This window comes from Idiotropiscis lumnitzeri, chromosome 20 (assembly GCF_059441095.1).
Source record: "Idiotropiscis lumnitzeri isolate Australia: NSW breed Sydney's pygmy pipehorse chromosome 20, RoL_Ilum_1.0, whole genome shotgun sequence".
In the NCBI taxonomy this organism is placed as follows: Eukaryota; Metazoa; Chordata; class Actinopteri; order Syngnathiformes; family Syngnathidae; genus Idiotropiscis; species Idiotropiscis lumnitzeri.
Genome location: NC_142410.1, coordinates 11486756 through 11504985, shown reverse-complemented (window position 1 = coordinate 11504985; position 18230 = coordinate 11486756). Strand labels below are relative to the sequence as shown.

The window sequence follows — 18230 nt, the reverse complement described above, 5'->3', positions numbered from 1 at the left end:
GACTAATAAAGGCATTATTATTATTATTATTATAAAAATCTCTTAACTTTTGTCTTTGATTTGTTGTGGCAATTAATAACCAGATACACTTGAACATAGCGCCATTCACGAGAAGCTTTAATTTCGGAAGTGTCATTGAATCTAAGCTCAGCAATTCAGGATCTTGGTGCTGTGATTCCCCAGGTGTCATTGAACACACCACCATATCCAGCGAGTCATGAATTTCAGTAAATCATAATGGTGGTGTTGTAGTTTTCTAGGTAACAGTGAACCTGTCACTCTTCCGTCACAGCTTTTTCCGTGCTGACAGGAAAATGTCCCAAGTGCCATTGAACACACCCGCGCTGCTACGTGACGTCACATCCTGGAAGCTGGATAAACCGTGGCGACTCGTCCAGACATCCAGAGGGGGTCGCAGTTGCTCAGGTTTTTAAAACGCATGTCACCCATACTCCTTGGCTTATTTATGAACATTTATTGATGTTTTGTATATTTGGAAGTAACGTGTCGTGACATTTGTACGAGCCTCGTTGTTACCGTATCTTTTTAAATTCAGCTGTCGTGTCGTTTTTGAATCTGCTGCCATTGTTGTTAATGCTACTCCCTGTCACTGCTGTTCATGTTTTGTTTTTTCCTAATAATGACTTTGCCGCTCCGCATTTATGTTTTTTTTAACATATTGTTGAAGGTTTAAAAAATGTAACAGGTCTATTTTGACAAATTAAGTAGAAAATACTGATACATATTTTCACATGTTGAGACTAAAAGTTATCAGAAAAATATATACTCAAGTAAAGTACAGAATACTTCACTTTTACCATTTCTGTTACTCGAGTATCTTCTTTTTATTACATTTCTGCGGAAATCTAAAAGCAAAAGTGTTAAATTGGCATCATCGCTGGCAACAATGACAGACACGACCGCGGGCACGCGCCCCACCTCTGCCTTCCTCTCCTCGCGAGCGCGCGCGAGTGACGCGTTTTGCGCATTTCCTGCGGGCACGCGCGGAGACGGGAAGCAGAGGCAGGCGGGGGCGCGCGCGCACGCACACGAACACGCGCAAACACGCTCACACACCCATACACAGGCACACACACTGAGAAAAATCGAGCGGTGACGAAGAAGCGGACGTGAATGATGCACTCGTGAACGCCGAGGAACCGAACACGCACCCCGGGGGAGGCGGACGACTCGGAGCCGTGGTTTTGACGCGGGAGCGAGCCCCGTGAATTGAGCGGTTAAGCGGCGGGAGATTAATCCTTCTCGGCGGAGGGGGGAGCGACAGCCCACAGACTGGGGGCCGGAGACTGGAGCGCCAATCCCGGATGGCTAGGCGCGGCTTCTCCCGCTCTCCCCCACCCTGAGCCCGAGCAAGGCACACCGCGGACGTGTGTGCTGTGTGTAGGGGTGGCGGGGGTGGGGGGCCGCAGAAGAAGACCGCTCACGGGAGGCCGTTAGTCGGCGTCCCGGGTTTGTGATCCCCGGCCTTGTTTCCGCTTTTGCCCGAGCGTAAACAAACACACCGAGGCCAGGACGTCTTCATCCTTGTCATCTTCAGACCTGAGTATGTGCACACGGCTGATATGTCTGCAGAGTCCAGGCGTCATTATGGGATGTAGCCCCACTGTGGAGTGAACGCCCCCCCACCACCCACTCCCCCATTTCCCCACTCCACTCATTGGAAGGAAACTGCTTGGAAAAGGCAGACGACCTCCAAACAGCTCAAGGAAGGAAGCAAGACTCAGCCATGCCGGTGTTCAGCGGCCTCCTGAAGGTGCGTGTGTGCGAGGCGGTGGACCTGAAGCCCACCCCGTGGGCACTGCGTCACGCCGTGGGCAAGAGCGGCTCCTTCCTGCTGGACCCTTACCTGGCGCTCAACCTGGACCAGACTCGCCTGGGCCAGACGGTCACGCGCACCAAGACCAACAGCCCTGCCTGGCACCAGGAGTTCTGCACCGAGGTGCGTGAGGGCCGTAGCCTGGAGCTGTCCGTGTTCCACGACGCGCCCATCGGCTATGATGACTTTGTGGCCAACTGCACCATCCAGCTTGAGGACCTGCTGCAGAACGGGACCAGACACTATGAGGACTGGGTAGGTGGGCTTCATTGCAACTTCTTGAGGTCTTGTGACTGTAGAGAATGCTTTTTGGGCCTTCCGAGCTTCAGTAGTTTGTGTGTTTTGGTCATTCATTGTCAGAAGTTTTTATGTTGTTAGAACAGTTAAGCTGAAACTAAGAGCTTGAAGCCAATCAGGTACTATCCAAAAACAAGTGCCATATTAGCTGCTGTCAAAACCGGGTGCCAAAGTCATATCAGCTACTTCGAAAAAAAAAATTAGGTGCCTAAACTTGAGACTTAACCGGGTCTTGTAAAACCAGCTACCAAACTAGGGACTTCCAAATCAGGCACCACTAAATTCTAGTGTTAAACCTAATGTTACCAGGTACCAACAGTTCTGGTACCACTAAATTCTGCTGTTCAACCTGATTTTACCAAATCAAGTACTCACAAAACAAGTACCAAATCCTGTTGGCAAGACCGGTACTAGCGAACCAGGTGCCAATCAAATACCACCAAGACCAGGCAAGAACTATGTCGTTTCAAACCAGGTGTCAAATCTGGGACTACGAAATCAGCACCAAAACAGCGACCAAATCAAATCCAACCAACCCTGATGCCAAATCAGCTCTTTTTCAAACCTTATTTGCATATTTTGTGACACAATGGCGGAAAGGTGTGATTTGCCTGCAAATCGTATCCCCTCCAAGCTGCCACTAAAACGTTGGCAGAAGTCGTTCATGTTGCGCTAGCCCAGTGAGTCCTGATGTTTTGTCTTTTTTTTTTTTTTTTTTTTCAATTAAAAATCTTGCGCCACCGCATCCCTGGTGCCGGTCCTCCCTCCACAATTCTTTACATTCCTCCGAGGCTGGAAGGAATGGGATGTCTCATTCCCAAGCGTCCAGGTTGCAAGGCGCATGAAGCCCCCGTAAACCCCCCCCCCCCCCACACACACACACACAGAAGCGCTCCTAATTTCTTGTCATGTAATCCGATTTGATTCGGTACCGTGACGTCGGAACGGTGCATCCGTATGCCGCCACGTATAAAAGGGCCCGTTTGTTCGGGGGCCTGCGAGTTTGTCCTCAGCGACAACATGTGATCTCGTCCACACACTAACCCCCCCGCCCTCCCCCCCTCCCTCTCTCCGTCCCTCCGCTCTCCAGCACTTTTGTTTTATCTCGTCTCACTTCATGTTCCAACAAAAGGGGAATTCTGCTGGGGACTCTGGGTTCAATTAGCTCCACGTGCTGTCTGGAATTTGGTTCTGAAGATGCCCACGTTTGAATAAAGTCTTGCTTTGAATTCATTCATTCCGAGCTCAGTGAACTTCATTCACTACCATATGGAGATGGCAAATAGCTCGTACAAAAACCAGGCACCAAATCATTTAGGACCAAAAATCAACTGTTACCAAATCTGACAAAACCAAAAATGGATTTTTGTGCCAATACCAAGATCAGGAATCAGACGGACATGTCACCTACTACCAAAACCAAATGCCAAATCAGGTCCCACCGTAACCAAATTCTAAACCTGATGCTACCAAAATCACATGTACAATTTCAAAGCCGTTTGTAACGTTCCAAAACACGTTGATTGCTTTTTTTCCGCGTTCCAATCCAAATGATAAGAAAGTGAGCGAGTGAAAATGTTTACGCACGTTACGCTTACGTAAGCTTTGGCTACATACGTTAGCCTCAAAATAGGGGCAGGCACGCTCGCACCCTCGGCCGCCCACGCTAAGGTCAGACCGCGATTGACCGCCCTCGTATTGATTAGCTCGCCGCTCAGTCGTTACATCACAGCGACGCAGCCCCCACTTCTTGGTGGCCAAGCCGCATTCGCGCGCTGCTACGACGTTTACGATTTTCATCCAATCGCTGGCTGGCACTTGATTTTTTACGGTGCATTAAGGCGGCCGTAGAAGTTTTTGTGGCCGTCTTAATCGATTGCGGGATGTTAAATTTCATATGAAAATGGAAATTGATCGCCAGAGTTTTTGGGCCAAAGCTCATACCACAACCAGATTCAATTTCTTCGTACTTCGAAAATGAAGCCTAAAGTTAAAATAAAATAAAAATCCCAAATTGTGCCGTCCCTTTCCATTCTGTTCCTTTCCTTTCCATTCTACCCGAAAACCAGACTCCCCACCGGCCGCCGGCCTCATCGCATGGGTGAAATATTAACCAGGCTTTGATGCTTATTAATTGCCCCCCCCCCGACGTCCTCCCCCCTCAGTAATTGAGATGCTCTGTGAAGAGCGTCCCTATGGCGACGCTGACAGGCCGTCCCCTTGGTGACAGCCTCTCACCTACAGACGAGGAGGCGCAGGAGGAGGAGGGACAACAAAGTGCACATGAAGCATTTCTGAAGGAGGCCTTCAAAGACTTTTTTGGGGGGGGGAATAAATGTCATTTTAAATGAACGTGAACAAAAGCATGACAACAATATATATATTTTTGAAAAAACACAGCATTTAGAAAATAAAACATTTATTCATTTCATTTTTCCAAGTTCAGCGGGCCGGATTAAAACGTTGAACATGTGGCCCCCCGGGCCGTAGTTTGCGCACACCTGAAATATGGCATGGTTAAAACCTGTAGTACCAAAAGCACTTACTTTTATTTATTTCTTTTTTGAATGCTTCTCCCTTGGCAATGACGTGCGCTTAAATCTTGTGGTGTCTTTGGTGTCATCGGGATGACACGGTAGCGCGCAAAAGTGTGTGTGCGTGCGTGGGGAGGCGGCCAAAGTAGAACATCTTCATGTGGTAAAAATGGGGACTCTTGCGGCGGCCTTGGCGTCTCGTCTTTTTTCTGCATCTCTGCGGTCGCATCTCGTCCTCTTTTGTTTGTCCACAATCGGCTCATTTTATGGAGCGGCCGTCCATGGCGGCGCCAGCGACACCTTAATCCAACGTCACGTGTCAAAGAAGACGCGCTTCGGTGCACCGCAAAAGTCTTGCATGCAGTCGGCGCTTTCGTCTCGTCTCCGCATGGTGGAGGTGGACATCGGTTCTGGCGTTTTTTTTGTTTTTTTCTTCCGCTTTCTTCCGTGTCATCACGTCGACACTTGAACGCAACGCTGTTTCCATCACAGTGACACGCCAACCTTAACCTAACACGCACACACACACGCACACACACACGCATACTTGGCAGGATTAACGACTGCAATACAGCCATTAACGTCTCAAATTGTGTTTTGGATGCTCTGCAAGAGAAAGTGTGGGTCGTCATTATAAAAATAAAATTTCTGGAGTGCATAGCAAACGACATGTAAAAAAGACGATACATCCCCCATGTTTTTATTTTTCTGTAAATAAATAAATATTTTGACACCAAAGGCCGATTTTCAGTCTTTAAAGTTGTATAGTTTGAGATTCACAAATGCAAAAAAATAATATTTGCATCAAAATCAGTGCTTTTTACTCCGCTTTGCTTTTTTCTCCGCTCAACTGGTGATTTTGAAAGTGCAGCAAAAGAAACTTGACTGCTTATGCCATTTAGACAATATTTTGTCGGTCTGGAAAAATCCGCCCGAATGCTCCGAAGGGCTGCTTTCAGAACAGCTGGCAGTGAATGAATGCAGTATTCTGTTAAAGGGGGCGTTTTCTTCAAGGAGAACTGTTGCATTATCTGTAAAAAAAAATAAAATAAAATTACAAAAAAATGTCAGTGCTGGTTAATCTATAAAAGCCTGCTTTCAATTTCAGAAGTAAAACATAGCCCAGAATCAGAAAAAAAAAATCATAATCTTATCACTCATCCCGATACAAAAGTATTCAGGTCAGCCTCGTTTTGCGATGCTAACTTGTAGCCACCTAGCATCGGCAAAGGATCGGAACGTATCGTGAAGGTGACCCGCCTTCTCCTTCCCTGACTGACACTCGATCGGGGGGGCCGTATCTGGCACCTCATCAGAGCGCCCGGTGCCTTGTCGTGCGGCTCCTCTTACATGATTAGCCGTCTATGATGTTCCATTAAACTTGCATGAGGCGCATGCTGCTTCACTCTGCACACACGCACGTGCGTGTGCGCACGTGCGTGTGTGTGAACCTCATTGCCATGACCTGGATTCCTGCATCAATTGCTCATAAAATGTGATCTGAGTGGATACAATGGGCCAGCACAGTCCACTTGAACTATTAGCACACAAACAAAGATGTGTTTTCATGTTTTCACTGGAAACACAATTTCAATGTTCACAGTTGCGGTCTGTTTAAAAAAAAAAAAGCCCGAGGTGATAAAGGTGGAATCACAAGAGTCATTTGGAGTCAGCAGTCAGGCAATCTAGAGTGGAGTCGATGGCACAAGATTGGGAGTGTCGCTTAAAGCCGCCCTGTTCTGGAAACACACACACGCACACACACACACACACACACACACCCACGCACATCAATTTTGTGGGTGTTCTCGCTTGTGTGCGTTTATATTTGTATCTCTACATGTGTTTTCATGTGTGTATTCTGTGTACTGTGAGGGCATTTTCATGTGTGTGTGTGTGTGTGTCTGTTTCCGTGCACACGTCGGTACCTGCCGGTGTATTCTCATGTTTGAATGTGCATCTTTGTGTGTATTTTTGGAGATGAGTGTGCATGTATTTATGTTTATGTGAGTGTTTCTATTTGTGTTTTTTCATGTCTGCATCAGTGTGGACGCACGTGTATTTTCAAGTGTGTATAGATATTACGCGTCGGCGAGTGTGTGTTGTCGTGCGGGTTTGCTGGCATCTCACGCTCGCTTGTGAAGGACTAACGCACGCACGCACACTCGCAGGCAAGTCTTAGTGCGAGTGTGACGGCGCTCCCTCGGCTGCCATGGCGAAACGTGTCATGTGACAGATGGATGTGGGAGGCGGCCTGTCAACGAGACTAAACGCTCCGCTGAGGGCCGCCGTCTGAGTGGGAGGGGGGGGAGGCGAGGGGAGAGGGTGAGCGAGCCACTAGCGCACTATTGATACAATGCGTGCTTTGACTGGCCTGTCTGCGCCGCATATGGTGTGCGTGTGTGTGTGTGTGTGTGTGTGGGTGTGTGTGTGTGTGTGTGTGTGTGATGTCAAGCTTGGACAGTGGCAACTTGATTTAGGATGACCCCAATTTCTGGTGGTGTTTTTTTTTTCTCCCCAAAATGAATTCCCCCCATTGAAATGAATTGAAATACCACGAATCCGTTCCAGCCTCCACAAAAACACAACCAAAATTTTTTTTTGTTTTGAAAACAGCAAAATATAATTTTTATTGTGGTATCAAATGGAAAAGATGTGTGTTGTTGTGCCTTTGAGGGGGCGTGGCCAAGTGAGTGACATCAGCGCGCGTGAGCGTCTTCACGATGTTCCTTGCAAGTGTTGTCATTTGGTATTTGTGCATTTGGCTTTTTGTCATGCTTAAAAAAAAAAAGCTTACTTGTAATTCAAATTTAGGCCCGCAAGAAAAACAGACAAACGACAAAGCGACTTTGAAAAGTTCATAAATTAGGGCACGCTTACTTGGTAAAGGGACCATTTTATATGTTTTATGATAACCTCGCAAATCTGTTTTATAATCCGCACACACAGACACATTTCTTTGGGTTTGTGAAGTTATCCGTGTCCTCCTGCTGGTATGTGCTTCCTAATTGGACTAACAAGATTAATGAGGCCAACTAGATTCTCCAACCTTCTCCTCCCATCTTTTGTAGCCAGGCCCAAGTGCGTGTGCGTGTGTGTGTGTGTGTGTGTCCCAACTAAAGAAGAATGTGACGCCAGCTGAGACCTCCAGTACATTCACTTCGACCTCCTTTATTTGTGCTTCATTCACATTAACAAAGTTTGCAACTTTGAAATTGTTTGTACCCTTAACCGAGTCTGTCGGGTAAGGCATTGCAGCGACATTTACCAACCTGAAGGCGTGACACCCCCCCCTCCCCTCCCCCCTTTGGAAAATGGTGGGCGAGTGCATCTCCCTCGTGTTCAAATCCTGCCGCGTTACGCAAGAGGCAGCGTTTGAGGATTAACGTCTGCTTTTCAAGGGTAGCGGACGGACGTGAAGAATCCCAATCACGATATTGGAAACGGCGCGGAAGCAACACGAAAAACGAAAGCAATAAAATGATCAAGGTGCAGATTTCTGGCCACCACAAATCAAGATTGCTTCGTGTCCAACGGGTGAAGCGTGATGCGTCTGTATCGCAATTTTTTCTTTTTGTGTGTTTTTGATTTATTCGCCAGCCGTGCGTTAGCGTCTTTCACGCGGGCCTGATGTGCGAGTTGGGCCGCTTGCATAAGAGGATCTGCGGCTGTCCCGGAGCTTAGCCAAAGATTTAAAGCCCCCCCCCCACCGCTTGCTTTCCTCGTGCCCCGCCCCCTCCCCCACCCAACTCTAATCTGTGTAATTGCGTGTGTATTGTAAGGGGATGATGTCATAAGGGCTTGAATAATTTGGTTGGATGGTGTCTTTTATAACGTTTGGGGTCTTAATCTCTCCTCGTCATCGCACACTCAAGCACGCTGGCTTGATTAAATGTCTTTTTTATTATATTGTTATGACCTGAATGCTAAAAATGACCAGAATTGATTATTAAAAAAAAAAAATTGGTGGAGTTAATGTCCTAACTTCACGTGTCTTCACAAGATCAAATCAGTTGTACTCACAAAAAAAAAAAAAAAAACGGTCTAAAAGGATATAAATTGCAAGTAAAAATTAGTTAAAGGGAAACTCACGTCAAAAGTTTACTTTGCAATAATATTCTGTATCGGCGAGCATCGACCCGCTTATCGTTATCAAGCCTTATTTTGAGGTATCGGCTTCTCATGGAGGGTGCCGATACCAGCCACTGATACTTTTTTCGGGCCCCTAAAATTTCATCGAAATGTTTCCTTTGCCTCTTCCAACTTTCTTAGACAAGAGTTGTCGTAAATCAACATCCATTTTCTATTTTGAATCTTTTTTTCTCCAGATTGACTTGGAACCAGAGGGGAAGGTTTACGTGGTCATTGATCTGTCCGGATCGTCCACTGAAGGTAAGAGAAGCTGCAATCGATTGATGGCATTTCAGTTCATTTGGAAGCAGGAAATTGCTGCGTGACCATGTACATGTCAAAACCCATAAAAAAAAAAATCTGCAGTTTCGCTCGGCACGATGGAGGAAGCGCTATATACGACGACTCAGACGACTTTATATATAATTGAAGTTCCAGCATGAAAAACTAAGAAGCCAAGAGTGGCGCTCCATGTCATTGTGTGATGATACGACGTCCAACGCATACATTAGAGAACATCCTGCGGCCATTTTGTTCCCTCAAAAGACGGGAGGCACACAAGTAATTCTTATTTCCCCTCCTGTTACAAAAAAAAAAAAAGCGCGTGCACCTGCACCTGTGCGCCCTCACGCCCCCCCCCTCCTATAAATAGACGTGCTGCCTTCCAGTGGGAGTGTGTGCATGCGTATGGATGTTAGGAAGAGGAGGAGGAGAGGGAGGTTCTCCGTGGTGACGGGACAGGGAGGGGCAGGGGAGGGGAGAAAGGGGTGAGGGGTGTTTTAAAATAGCAGGTGAGATTGAGCTAAGGATTACGCACACGCACGTCTGAGAGACGGCGGCATCTTGGCGGCCATTGGACAGGATGGCCGTGACCTCACGGTTGCGTGGCCACGCCCACTGCTGAACTTCCTGCCAGAGTTCAACTGGCTGGAGTGGCTGCAGATGTACACAACTGCTGTGTGTGTGCGCGTGTGTGCGCGTGTGTGTGCGCGTGTGTGTGTGTGCGCGCGTTTCCTCCTCCGCTCACTCTCGTCTTCATCATTTTCTTGCAGGAGGCAAATAATCTGACCTAATCTGACCATCTGCGCTCCCTCACTCCTCTTCCTGCATCTTAATTCTTAACTGCCGTCATTTCATTTCGACCTCGATCAGTCCACAAATAAAAATAATAAGCCAGTGCGCTATTCATGAGTAGCCACGCCGATTCCAAGTATTTTATTTTATTTATTTATTTTATTAATCCCAAATGATTTATTGCGTTACGTCTGCTCACTCATGACTGGATGGATTACTGCCATACGTGTGCGTGTTGCGCCAGAGTGCGTCTGTCGCCACGACGATCACTCTCTGCCGTTGTTAAGCCTCATCAACCTTTTTTTGTCTTCCTGTGTGTGTGTGTGTGTGTGTGTGTGTCTCTGGACAGATGGATGATGTATTATGTAAAACAAAAGTGATCCCACTGATGGCCTGTTTAGCTGTCGCCACACTCTTGCCAGCATCGCACACACACACACATACACACACTGCGCAGTGTAATCTTGCCTCAACTAGCGAGCTATGTTTACGGCCTTGAAAGTGTTTCTTCCCCGGATGCCACAATTTACAGAAACATCCAATCGATTGACTGACCGACTTGCGACTATGTGGGCGGTCCAATGGAGTCCAAAAGATTTGCGTTAAAACAAGGTCCTTTGCAAAATTCTTCACAGGACTTGACCATTAAAGCTGAATTCATGAGGATTTTTTTTTAATAATGATTTTACACACACACACACACACACAAGCTGTACGTGTGTGTGTGCGCGTCCCTCGATATCTCGCCTGTAATTGAGCTCAGGAGGAGTACGCACATCTCCGCCTCACCCGGGAGAGAGGTACTTGCATAAAGTAGGACGCCGGCAAGTGTGCAGTGTGTGTGGGAGGAGTGCGCGCGGAGGCGGTTCTCTTGTCTTAAGGTTGCCCTCCGAAAGCGCCCGTCGTCTCTTCCGGGGAAGCCAACCAGCCGCCTAGCTCGCGAGGAGGAGTATTTTTATTTTAACACGCCATCCTTCGCTTGTGCCAGCGCCCACACGTTGAGGTATTAATAGCGGCGGCAACCAGCGCTCGCCCCTCCCTCGCCCTTTAAACGATGAAACATCTTAAGCCAGTTGGTACCTCGGCCTTTGGTGGGGAATTAATTCACTTCTTAATACTACCACTATCACGTTGCAAATATAGAAACCATCAACTCGATACAATCACCCAAAATAAAAACTGTAATGCTGCTCAACGGATGCAGCCTGAAATCTGATTGGACAAAAAAAAAAATCTAACATCACATCCACCGACTCGAAGCAGCCAAGAGAATGGCTACGTTAAAACTTCCAGGAACTGCCTTCCATCGCTTCCTCAAGTGAACGAATCTCAGTCACGTTCATCTTCTCATGTTATTTGTGCGCCCGTTCTCCGCGCAGCCTCGGGAGCCAACGACAATGAGGAGCGCGTCTTCCGCGAGAGGATCGGCCCGCGGCGGCGCCAGGGGGCGGTGCGCCGGCGCGTCCATCAAGTCAACGGACACAAGTTCATGGCCACCTACCTGCGGCAGCCAACCTACTGCTCGCACTGCAGAGACTTCATCTGGTACACACACACACACACACACACACACTCGTTGTGTGTTGAAATGACGTCACCGTGCCATTAATTCTCTGTGCGACCTCGTAGGGGCGTTCTGGGGAAGCAAGGCTACCAGTGTCAAGGTGAGTGCTTCTCAAAATATCAACGACACCTGATCTAGATACACAAAGAAATGCCAAAACATCAAAGACACATCTGCTCCAAAAAAAAACAAATAGTTACGTGATGACCACATATGTGGAAGTCTCTAGTAAACATTCCCGAACGACATATCATGTTATTGTTTTCTTCTGGCAGTGTGCACGTGCGTGGTCCACAAGCGTTGCCACGAGCTCATCATCACCAAGTGTGCCGGCATGAAGAAGCAAGAGGACACCCCGGAGGAGGTAAGACAGCAAATGTCCTCCAATCAGCACACGCCTGCCACCATGTGAGCGCTCGCTTCCTGTTTGTCTCCCCCTGCAGGTGGGATCGCAGCGCTTCAGCGTCAACATGCCGCACAAGTTCAGCATCCACAACTACAAGGTGCCCACCTTCTGCGACCACTGCGGCTCGCTGCTGTGGGGCCTCTTGAGGCAGGGCCTGCAGTGCAAAGGTGAGTTTGGGCGCCGCACGCACCTCTCAGCGTTTTCCTGAAATCACGCACGTGATCTTGTTTTCTGAATTTGCAGTGTGTAAGATGAACGTGCACAGGCGTTGTGAGAAAAACGTGGCCCCCAACTGCGGCGTGGACGCCCGAGGCATCGCCAAGGTCTTGTCCGACTTGGGAGTCACACCCGACAAGATCTCCAACACGGCGCAGCGTCGCAGGAAGGTCAAACGAAACGGACGCCTTTTGGCCGAGCAGAAAAATGACACATCATCACGCTCAAACACAGGATATATTTCTTCCGATGTTTGTTTATTTATTTATTTATTTTTGTTCTCAACACTGACTGCGCTTGTTTCTGCAGTTGACGCCCGGGCAGGACGCTCCCCAATCTCCTCCGGAGCTCTCGCAGTCGGAGAGCAGCTTCAGCCAGCCAGCTGTGCCCACCTCGCCTTCCCAGCGGGGTAAATATCCCATGAGCGCCTCGTTTCGTCTGCTTCACGTGACTGACGCAAACCTCGATCGAGAAACACTTCATTTATTGAACGGGAAAGGTTCTTTATCAAGGACACTGAACACTTTCTCCGCGCAAACATCAAAGACACTTGCTCTAAAGATGCTCAACCGACAAACATTGTCAAAGCACTTCATTTAGAAGAACCTGACTAATCTAGAACCACTTCAGAGGAAATCCATCAAAGACACGTAATATAGATCATCAAAGACACTTCATGTAGAAAGTCTTGGCTCATCAGGAAACACCCAAGTGACTGCAAACACCTGAGAGACACACAGAATCAAAGATGCTTCATTTAGAGGCGCTTTACAAATCCAGAAACCACAAACATCAAAGAGGTTTCATCTACCCACCAAAATGTGTTTTATATGTTTTGTACACACAAAAAATAAATCGGCTTTGGCAATCAATGTGAATAATGTTGCGGCCTCTTTTCGAAAGAAGTGTGAGCGGCCCCACTGGAGAGCGAACCTGAGGAATTCTAACGCGCCGCCCACCGCCATTTGCTCGTCGCAGTTAGTCATCACCGCCTCACACTTTTCCTCGCACATCTTGACTCGTTTTGTTCTCCAAAGTGCCTCTCGCTGATGCCGTGAACGAAAACTTTTTGTTCCATTAGTTTTGCGTTCCCAACTGAAGACGACGGGTCCCAAAAACGTGTGCCTTGTGCGCCCACAGACTTGGCGGAGTTGGATCGCCTGCAGGACACGCTGTCATTGGACCAGCAGGGACCCCAGCACTCCTCCTCGTCGTCGTCCTCGTCCTCCTCCTCCGCCACCTCCACCACCTCGTTGTCCACCGCCTCGTCGTCGGGCGGCCGCGAGAACGGACAGAGCCAGAGGAGGACCCTCAAGGATTTCAACTTGATCAAGGTTCTCGGCAAAGGCAGCTTCGGCAAGGTTTGTTGTTTTTTTTTTCACCTTTTCACGCCATCAAAGACACGATCTAGAAACACTTGACTTCCAAACACCATCATCAAAGACACTTCGTCTTCACTTATCAGTTTGCGTCTTGTCTCGGTTTCAGGTGATGCTGGCCGAGCTGAAGGGGACGGAGGAGGTTTACGCCGTCAAAGTCCTGAAGAAGGACGTGATCCTGCAGGATGACGACGTGGACTGCACCATGACGGAGAAGCGCATCCTGGCTCTGGCCCGCCGGCACCCCTACCTCACCCAGCTCTACTGCTGCTTCCAGACCCGAGTAGGACAAACAAACCTTGAAAAAAAAAAAAGAAAACTGAAAACTGATTGAAAAAACGGACACAAGCAAAAACACTTGAGCAATCTCAAAGCGCTCGAAAACCCGAAAACCCTTGACGGATAAAAATTTTGTCAAAATATTTTCAGCCGACATGGCCCATCACGGCAGTTCTGTTGTATTTAACTTTGAAGATGAATCCGTTCACATGCAACCGTTTTGTTTGCTGGCAGGACCGCTTGTTTTTCGTGATGGAGTACGTCAACGGCGGCGACCTGATGTTCCAGATTCAGCGCTCGCGCAAGTTCGATGAGCCGCGTTCGCGCTTCTACGCCGCAGAAGTCACGTCGGCGCTTATGTTCCTGCACCGCAACGGCGTCATCTACAGGTGCGCTCTTGTGCTCATTTCTGATTTTTTTTTTTTTTTTTTTTTTTTGTCCGTCGTGGAAATCTCTGCACAATTGCAAAAATGTTTGATTTTTTCCAAATCTTTTGCTTCCGTCAGGGACCTGAAGCTGGACAACATCCTGCTGGACGCCGAGGGCCACTGCAAGCTGGCCGACTTCGGCATGTGCAAAGAGGGCATCATGAACGGCGTGACCACCACCACCTTCTGCGGCACGCCCGACTACATCGCCCCCGAGGTGAGCGCAGGCCACGCCCACAAATCGGACCACTGGCCGTTCTGGTTGAAAGGTGACTTTTTTTTTTTTTTGTGGCGTCAGATCCTGCAGGAGCTGGAGTACGGCGCCTCGGTGGACTGGTGGGCGCTGGGTGTCCTGATGTACGAGATGATGGCGGGCCAGCCGCCGTTCGAGGCCGACAACGAGGACGACCTGTTCGAGTCCATCCTGCACGACGACGTCCTCTACCCGGTGTGGCTCAGCAAGGAGGCCGTTTCCATCCTGCGAGCGGTAATGAGCACGGAAAATCAAATATTATTTTCTGTAGACTGATATTGTACATTTTGTTTCATTTAAAATTTTGCAATAATGTATTATTTATTAATTAAATTATTTTCAGTTTTTTTTAGATATTTTTATCATTGTCGATTCATTTTTTAACATATTTTGTTAAATGTTAAAAACATTTTTATTACATTTAAACAATATTGCTTTTTTAATTCCTTTTAATTATTGTTTTTATTTTCTGTTTTTAAAAGATCACATTTTTGTATTTTTTAATCATGGATTTTTTCCCCCTTTTTCTTTAAATTACTGGGAAAAAAAAGATGATTGTCAATATTTGGATCAAGCCACTTTACTTCACGACTTCCCGCTACGCAGGTGTACCTAATGTTGTGTCCGTTATTGTACTTTCATTTCAACGACAAACAAAACGTTTCATTCACATTTCCACACACTCAAACCCTTGACGCCACTTAGTGGATGAGGTGGTTGGATTCTCTTAAAAAAAAAATAAAAGTCAGTCAGAGGTTCCGAACACTAACAACGTAATCATAGAGCCGCAAATTGCTGTTGCTGTACTTGACAGACGCCGACACAAAAGCGCGGCGCGCTTTCAGCGGCGGGAAACCGCCGGCCCTCGGCTGACCTGTCTCATTAGACGCCTCTTTGCACCATTATTGCCGATTAACGCCGCCCCGTTTTGTCCCCGCCATTTACCAGATGGAAGAGATAAAGAGCTGTGTCGTATATGTGGAGCTGACACGCTCCTCGTCGGAATGCGTTGAGGTAGTTTGCGCGTGTGTCACGACGGATCGGAAGACATGTCGACATCTATGGTGAGTCGGACGTCATATCAGCAAGCTCGAGTGCTTGGAGGTTGTACCCCACCTTGGTCCGATCGATTGCCTTGTAGAGGAGCTACTGGGCATGGCAAACTTTTCATTTCTATCTGATTGATAGCCGAGGTCCACTTAATTTCTAAATATATTTCTCATCTATGTATTATTTGTGATTTGTGTGTGCAGTTCATGACCAAGAACCCGGCCAAGCGTCTTGGCTGCGTGGTGAACCAAGGCTGCGAGGAGGCCATCAAGACGCACGCCTTCTTCCGCGAGATCGACTGGCTGCTGCTGGAGCAGAGGAAAGTGCGACCTCCCTTCAAGCCACGCATTGTAAGCGGAGCCCACCTCCAAAACACTTTGACAGCTTGACAAATTCACTTGCAGGCACTTTGATGATGAAACAACGACACCTGGTGGCGGCTCACGAAGTGTTCAGTGGCATGCAATTGCAGACAGTGCTCTGATGGTGGCGCTGTCTTACTGGGATTGCTTATGGACAACGTGTGTGTGGCCTTTTGTAGACATTTTTAGTTTTTAAAATTTGTATTTCATTTTTTTCCTTTAGACTAGTTGCTATTTTAATCTTGTAACTTAATTAAAATATTGACCTTTTTTATATATTGATTTTCTATTTCCATGTATTTATTTTTCAGTTTCAATTTTATAATTTTTTTAATTATTTTGATGACAAAGCAATGCCATTTTCTTTTCAAGTTTTATTTTTTTCCCCTAAATCTTAAGACAACGTGCTAGGAAAAAAAAATGCTTTTGCTTGGTATTATTCAGCATCTTATAAAGACAAACAATATTTTGCGCTTCCACTAGATGGCGCAGGGTGCCCATGGTGATTTTTCTTGTTTTTGTTCTTTTTCTTGCAGAAAACCAAGCGCGACGTGAACAACTTTGACCAGGACTTCACCAAGGAGGACCCCGTGCTCACGCCCACCGACGAGGCCATCATCCGGCAGATCAACCAGGAGGAGTTCAAGGACTTCTCTTACTGCGCCCCCGAGGAGACGCACACCTAACACTCACGCGCACACACGCGCACACACACACACACACACTCTTTTTGATGCTATTGTTACTTTACACGCATTGTCGTCGTCGTCGTCGTTCTTGTTGTTGCCTGGATTTTATGATGAATATGCACCTCCGCTTGAATACACTTTGACACCCGTACGGTGCATCCCGAAAGTAATCCGAGCACTTTGCTTTTCCCACATATTGTTATGTGACAGCCTCATTCCAAATGAAGTCAAATTTCATAATGACAACACGATAGAAGTTGTAGTGGAGATTTCACGTCAAAATGTTTTGGACAATTTCCCAAAACGTTTTGACCTGATTTGTGTAAACACACAATTTTTTTTTTCTTAACTAAATGCACCGCTTATTCACATGTTTATTTATTTATTTTGATCAAATTCTTTTTTTCAATGTCAGTTATAAGGGAAGGTCAATTATTCACGATCCACATTTGGGCTCAGTCCGTATAACATAACTTACATGTTGAAAGAAAATGAAGTGCTTTGAATACTTTCCAGATGCACTACACACACACACACTCACACGCACACACGCACACATGACTTCTTCCTCTCAGCGGACTGCCTGTATATATAAATCCATATATTAGCCTGTGTCGCGTGGCTGTATTGTGTCGCAATCGTCCGCAAGCTTGTGGCGCATGGACAAGCCCCCCCCCCCACCCCTCCCGCCCCAAAATAACCCCATCTGTCTCTTCACGGCCCTCGTTGTGGACCAGTTAGGGCCCCGAGTCCCCCCCCGTTTTGTGCAATATACCCCCCATCATATCTCTCAATATTATATATTTTATGTGTTTTTTTTTTAATCATTCTCGATCGGTATGAATGACGCTCCTGTCCATCCAATGAATGTGCAGCTTACTCACAGGCTATTGAACTAATTATGACGAGCCGCCGTTTTGTCCCGAATGTACATTTTGGCTTGCGCGTGCGTGCGTGTGTGTGAGCGTTTCCACGGTTACCAGCAGTGTTTACCCCCCACCCCTCTGCAGCCAAACCGCTTGCTTTACTTTTTCTTTATTACTTTTTTTTAATTCTAATTATTATTATTATTATTATTATTGTAAAGTGTATTATCCGAACGACATGTTTATGTATATTACTCTCAACTATACTATTGTAGGTCTGTTACAGCCTGAGTGAGAGGACCAGCAGTTGAATTACCTCACATTTCCAACACACACACACACACACACACACACACAAGCGCAAATATATTTACATTCACACGTGCACGCACAGTGGCGGCGGTCCTTGCTTGGCTTGAAATGGAAACCCATAGACACCCTTCTGGCACACACACACACACACGTCCATGTGTGTGCATAAGCCGACCTGTGTGGCCTCACATAATGTGCATGCCAGAAATCGCCACTGTACACGTACTGTACACACACACACACACACACACACACACACATCCATATACAAGACTGTTGTTGCGTGCACTGTAATCGGGAGGGGGGCCCAGGTTAAAAGGTGGAGGGGTCAGGTGCGTGTGTATGTAGTGAAGCTTCGCGCAATCCAGGGATTAGCCTGATCCCGTTCACACTATCTTACTTTGTGCCAAAAAAAAAAAAAAGTGAAAACAAACCAATGTAGTGCGATGGCAGCCAGGCCCTGTCGTCTGTCTGTTGTCCGTCTGTCTGCTCTGACTCCAATAAAACGAGAAAAAAAACGAAAAGCACCCGTGCTGGTGACAGCGCTCCTCCT

At 47.2% G+C, this 18230-nt stretch overlaps 1 protein-coding gene across 1 annotated transcript; it reads left to right on the top strand.

Annotated features, from left to right (window-relative positions):
• The first annotated feature begins 991 nt into the window (after nucleotides 1-991).
• prkcea (protein kinase C, epsilon a) lies at nucleotides 992-18204 on the top strand. The gene is made up of 15 exons (XM_088283630.1): nucleotides 992-2092; nucleotides 8997-9060; nucleotides 11253-11418; nucleotides 11503-11537; nucleotides 11713-11801; nucleotides 11881-12010; nucleotides 12087-12229; nucleotides 12369-12468; nucleotides 13200-13420; nucleotides 13548-13721; nucleotides 13952-14106; nucleotides 14224-14362; nucleotides 14444-14632; nucleotides 15652-15798; nucleotides 16347-18204. Exons 1-15 carry the CDS (start codon nucleotides 1748-1750, stop codon nucleotides 16494-16496), a joined length of 2247 nt encoding a protein of 748 aa, XP_088139756.1. The 5' UTR covers nucleotides 992-1747; the 3' UTR covers nucleotides 16497-18204.
• Nucleotides 18205-18230: the final 26 nt, after the last annotated feature.

What these genes read in the sequence shown, in the direction of transcription:
- prkcea (XM_088283630.1), top strand. Translation starts at nt 1,748, where the DNA reads ATGCCGGTGTTCAGCGGCCTCCTGAAGGTGCGTGTGTGCGAGGCGGTG. An exon ending in CCGTTTCCATCCTGCGAGCG is followed by an intron (nt 14,633 to 15,651) that starts GTAATGAGCACG and finishes TTGTGTGTGCAG; the next exon opens with TTCATGACCAAGAACCCGGC. An exon ending in CTCCCTTCAAGCCACGCATT is followed by an intron (nt 15,799 to 16,346) that starts GTAAGCGGAGCC and finishes TTTTTCTTGCAG; the next exon opens with AAAACCAAGCGCGACGTGAA.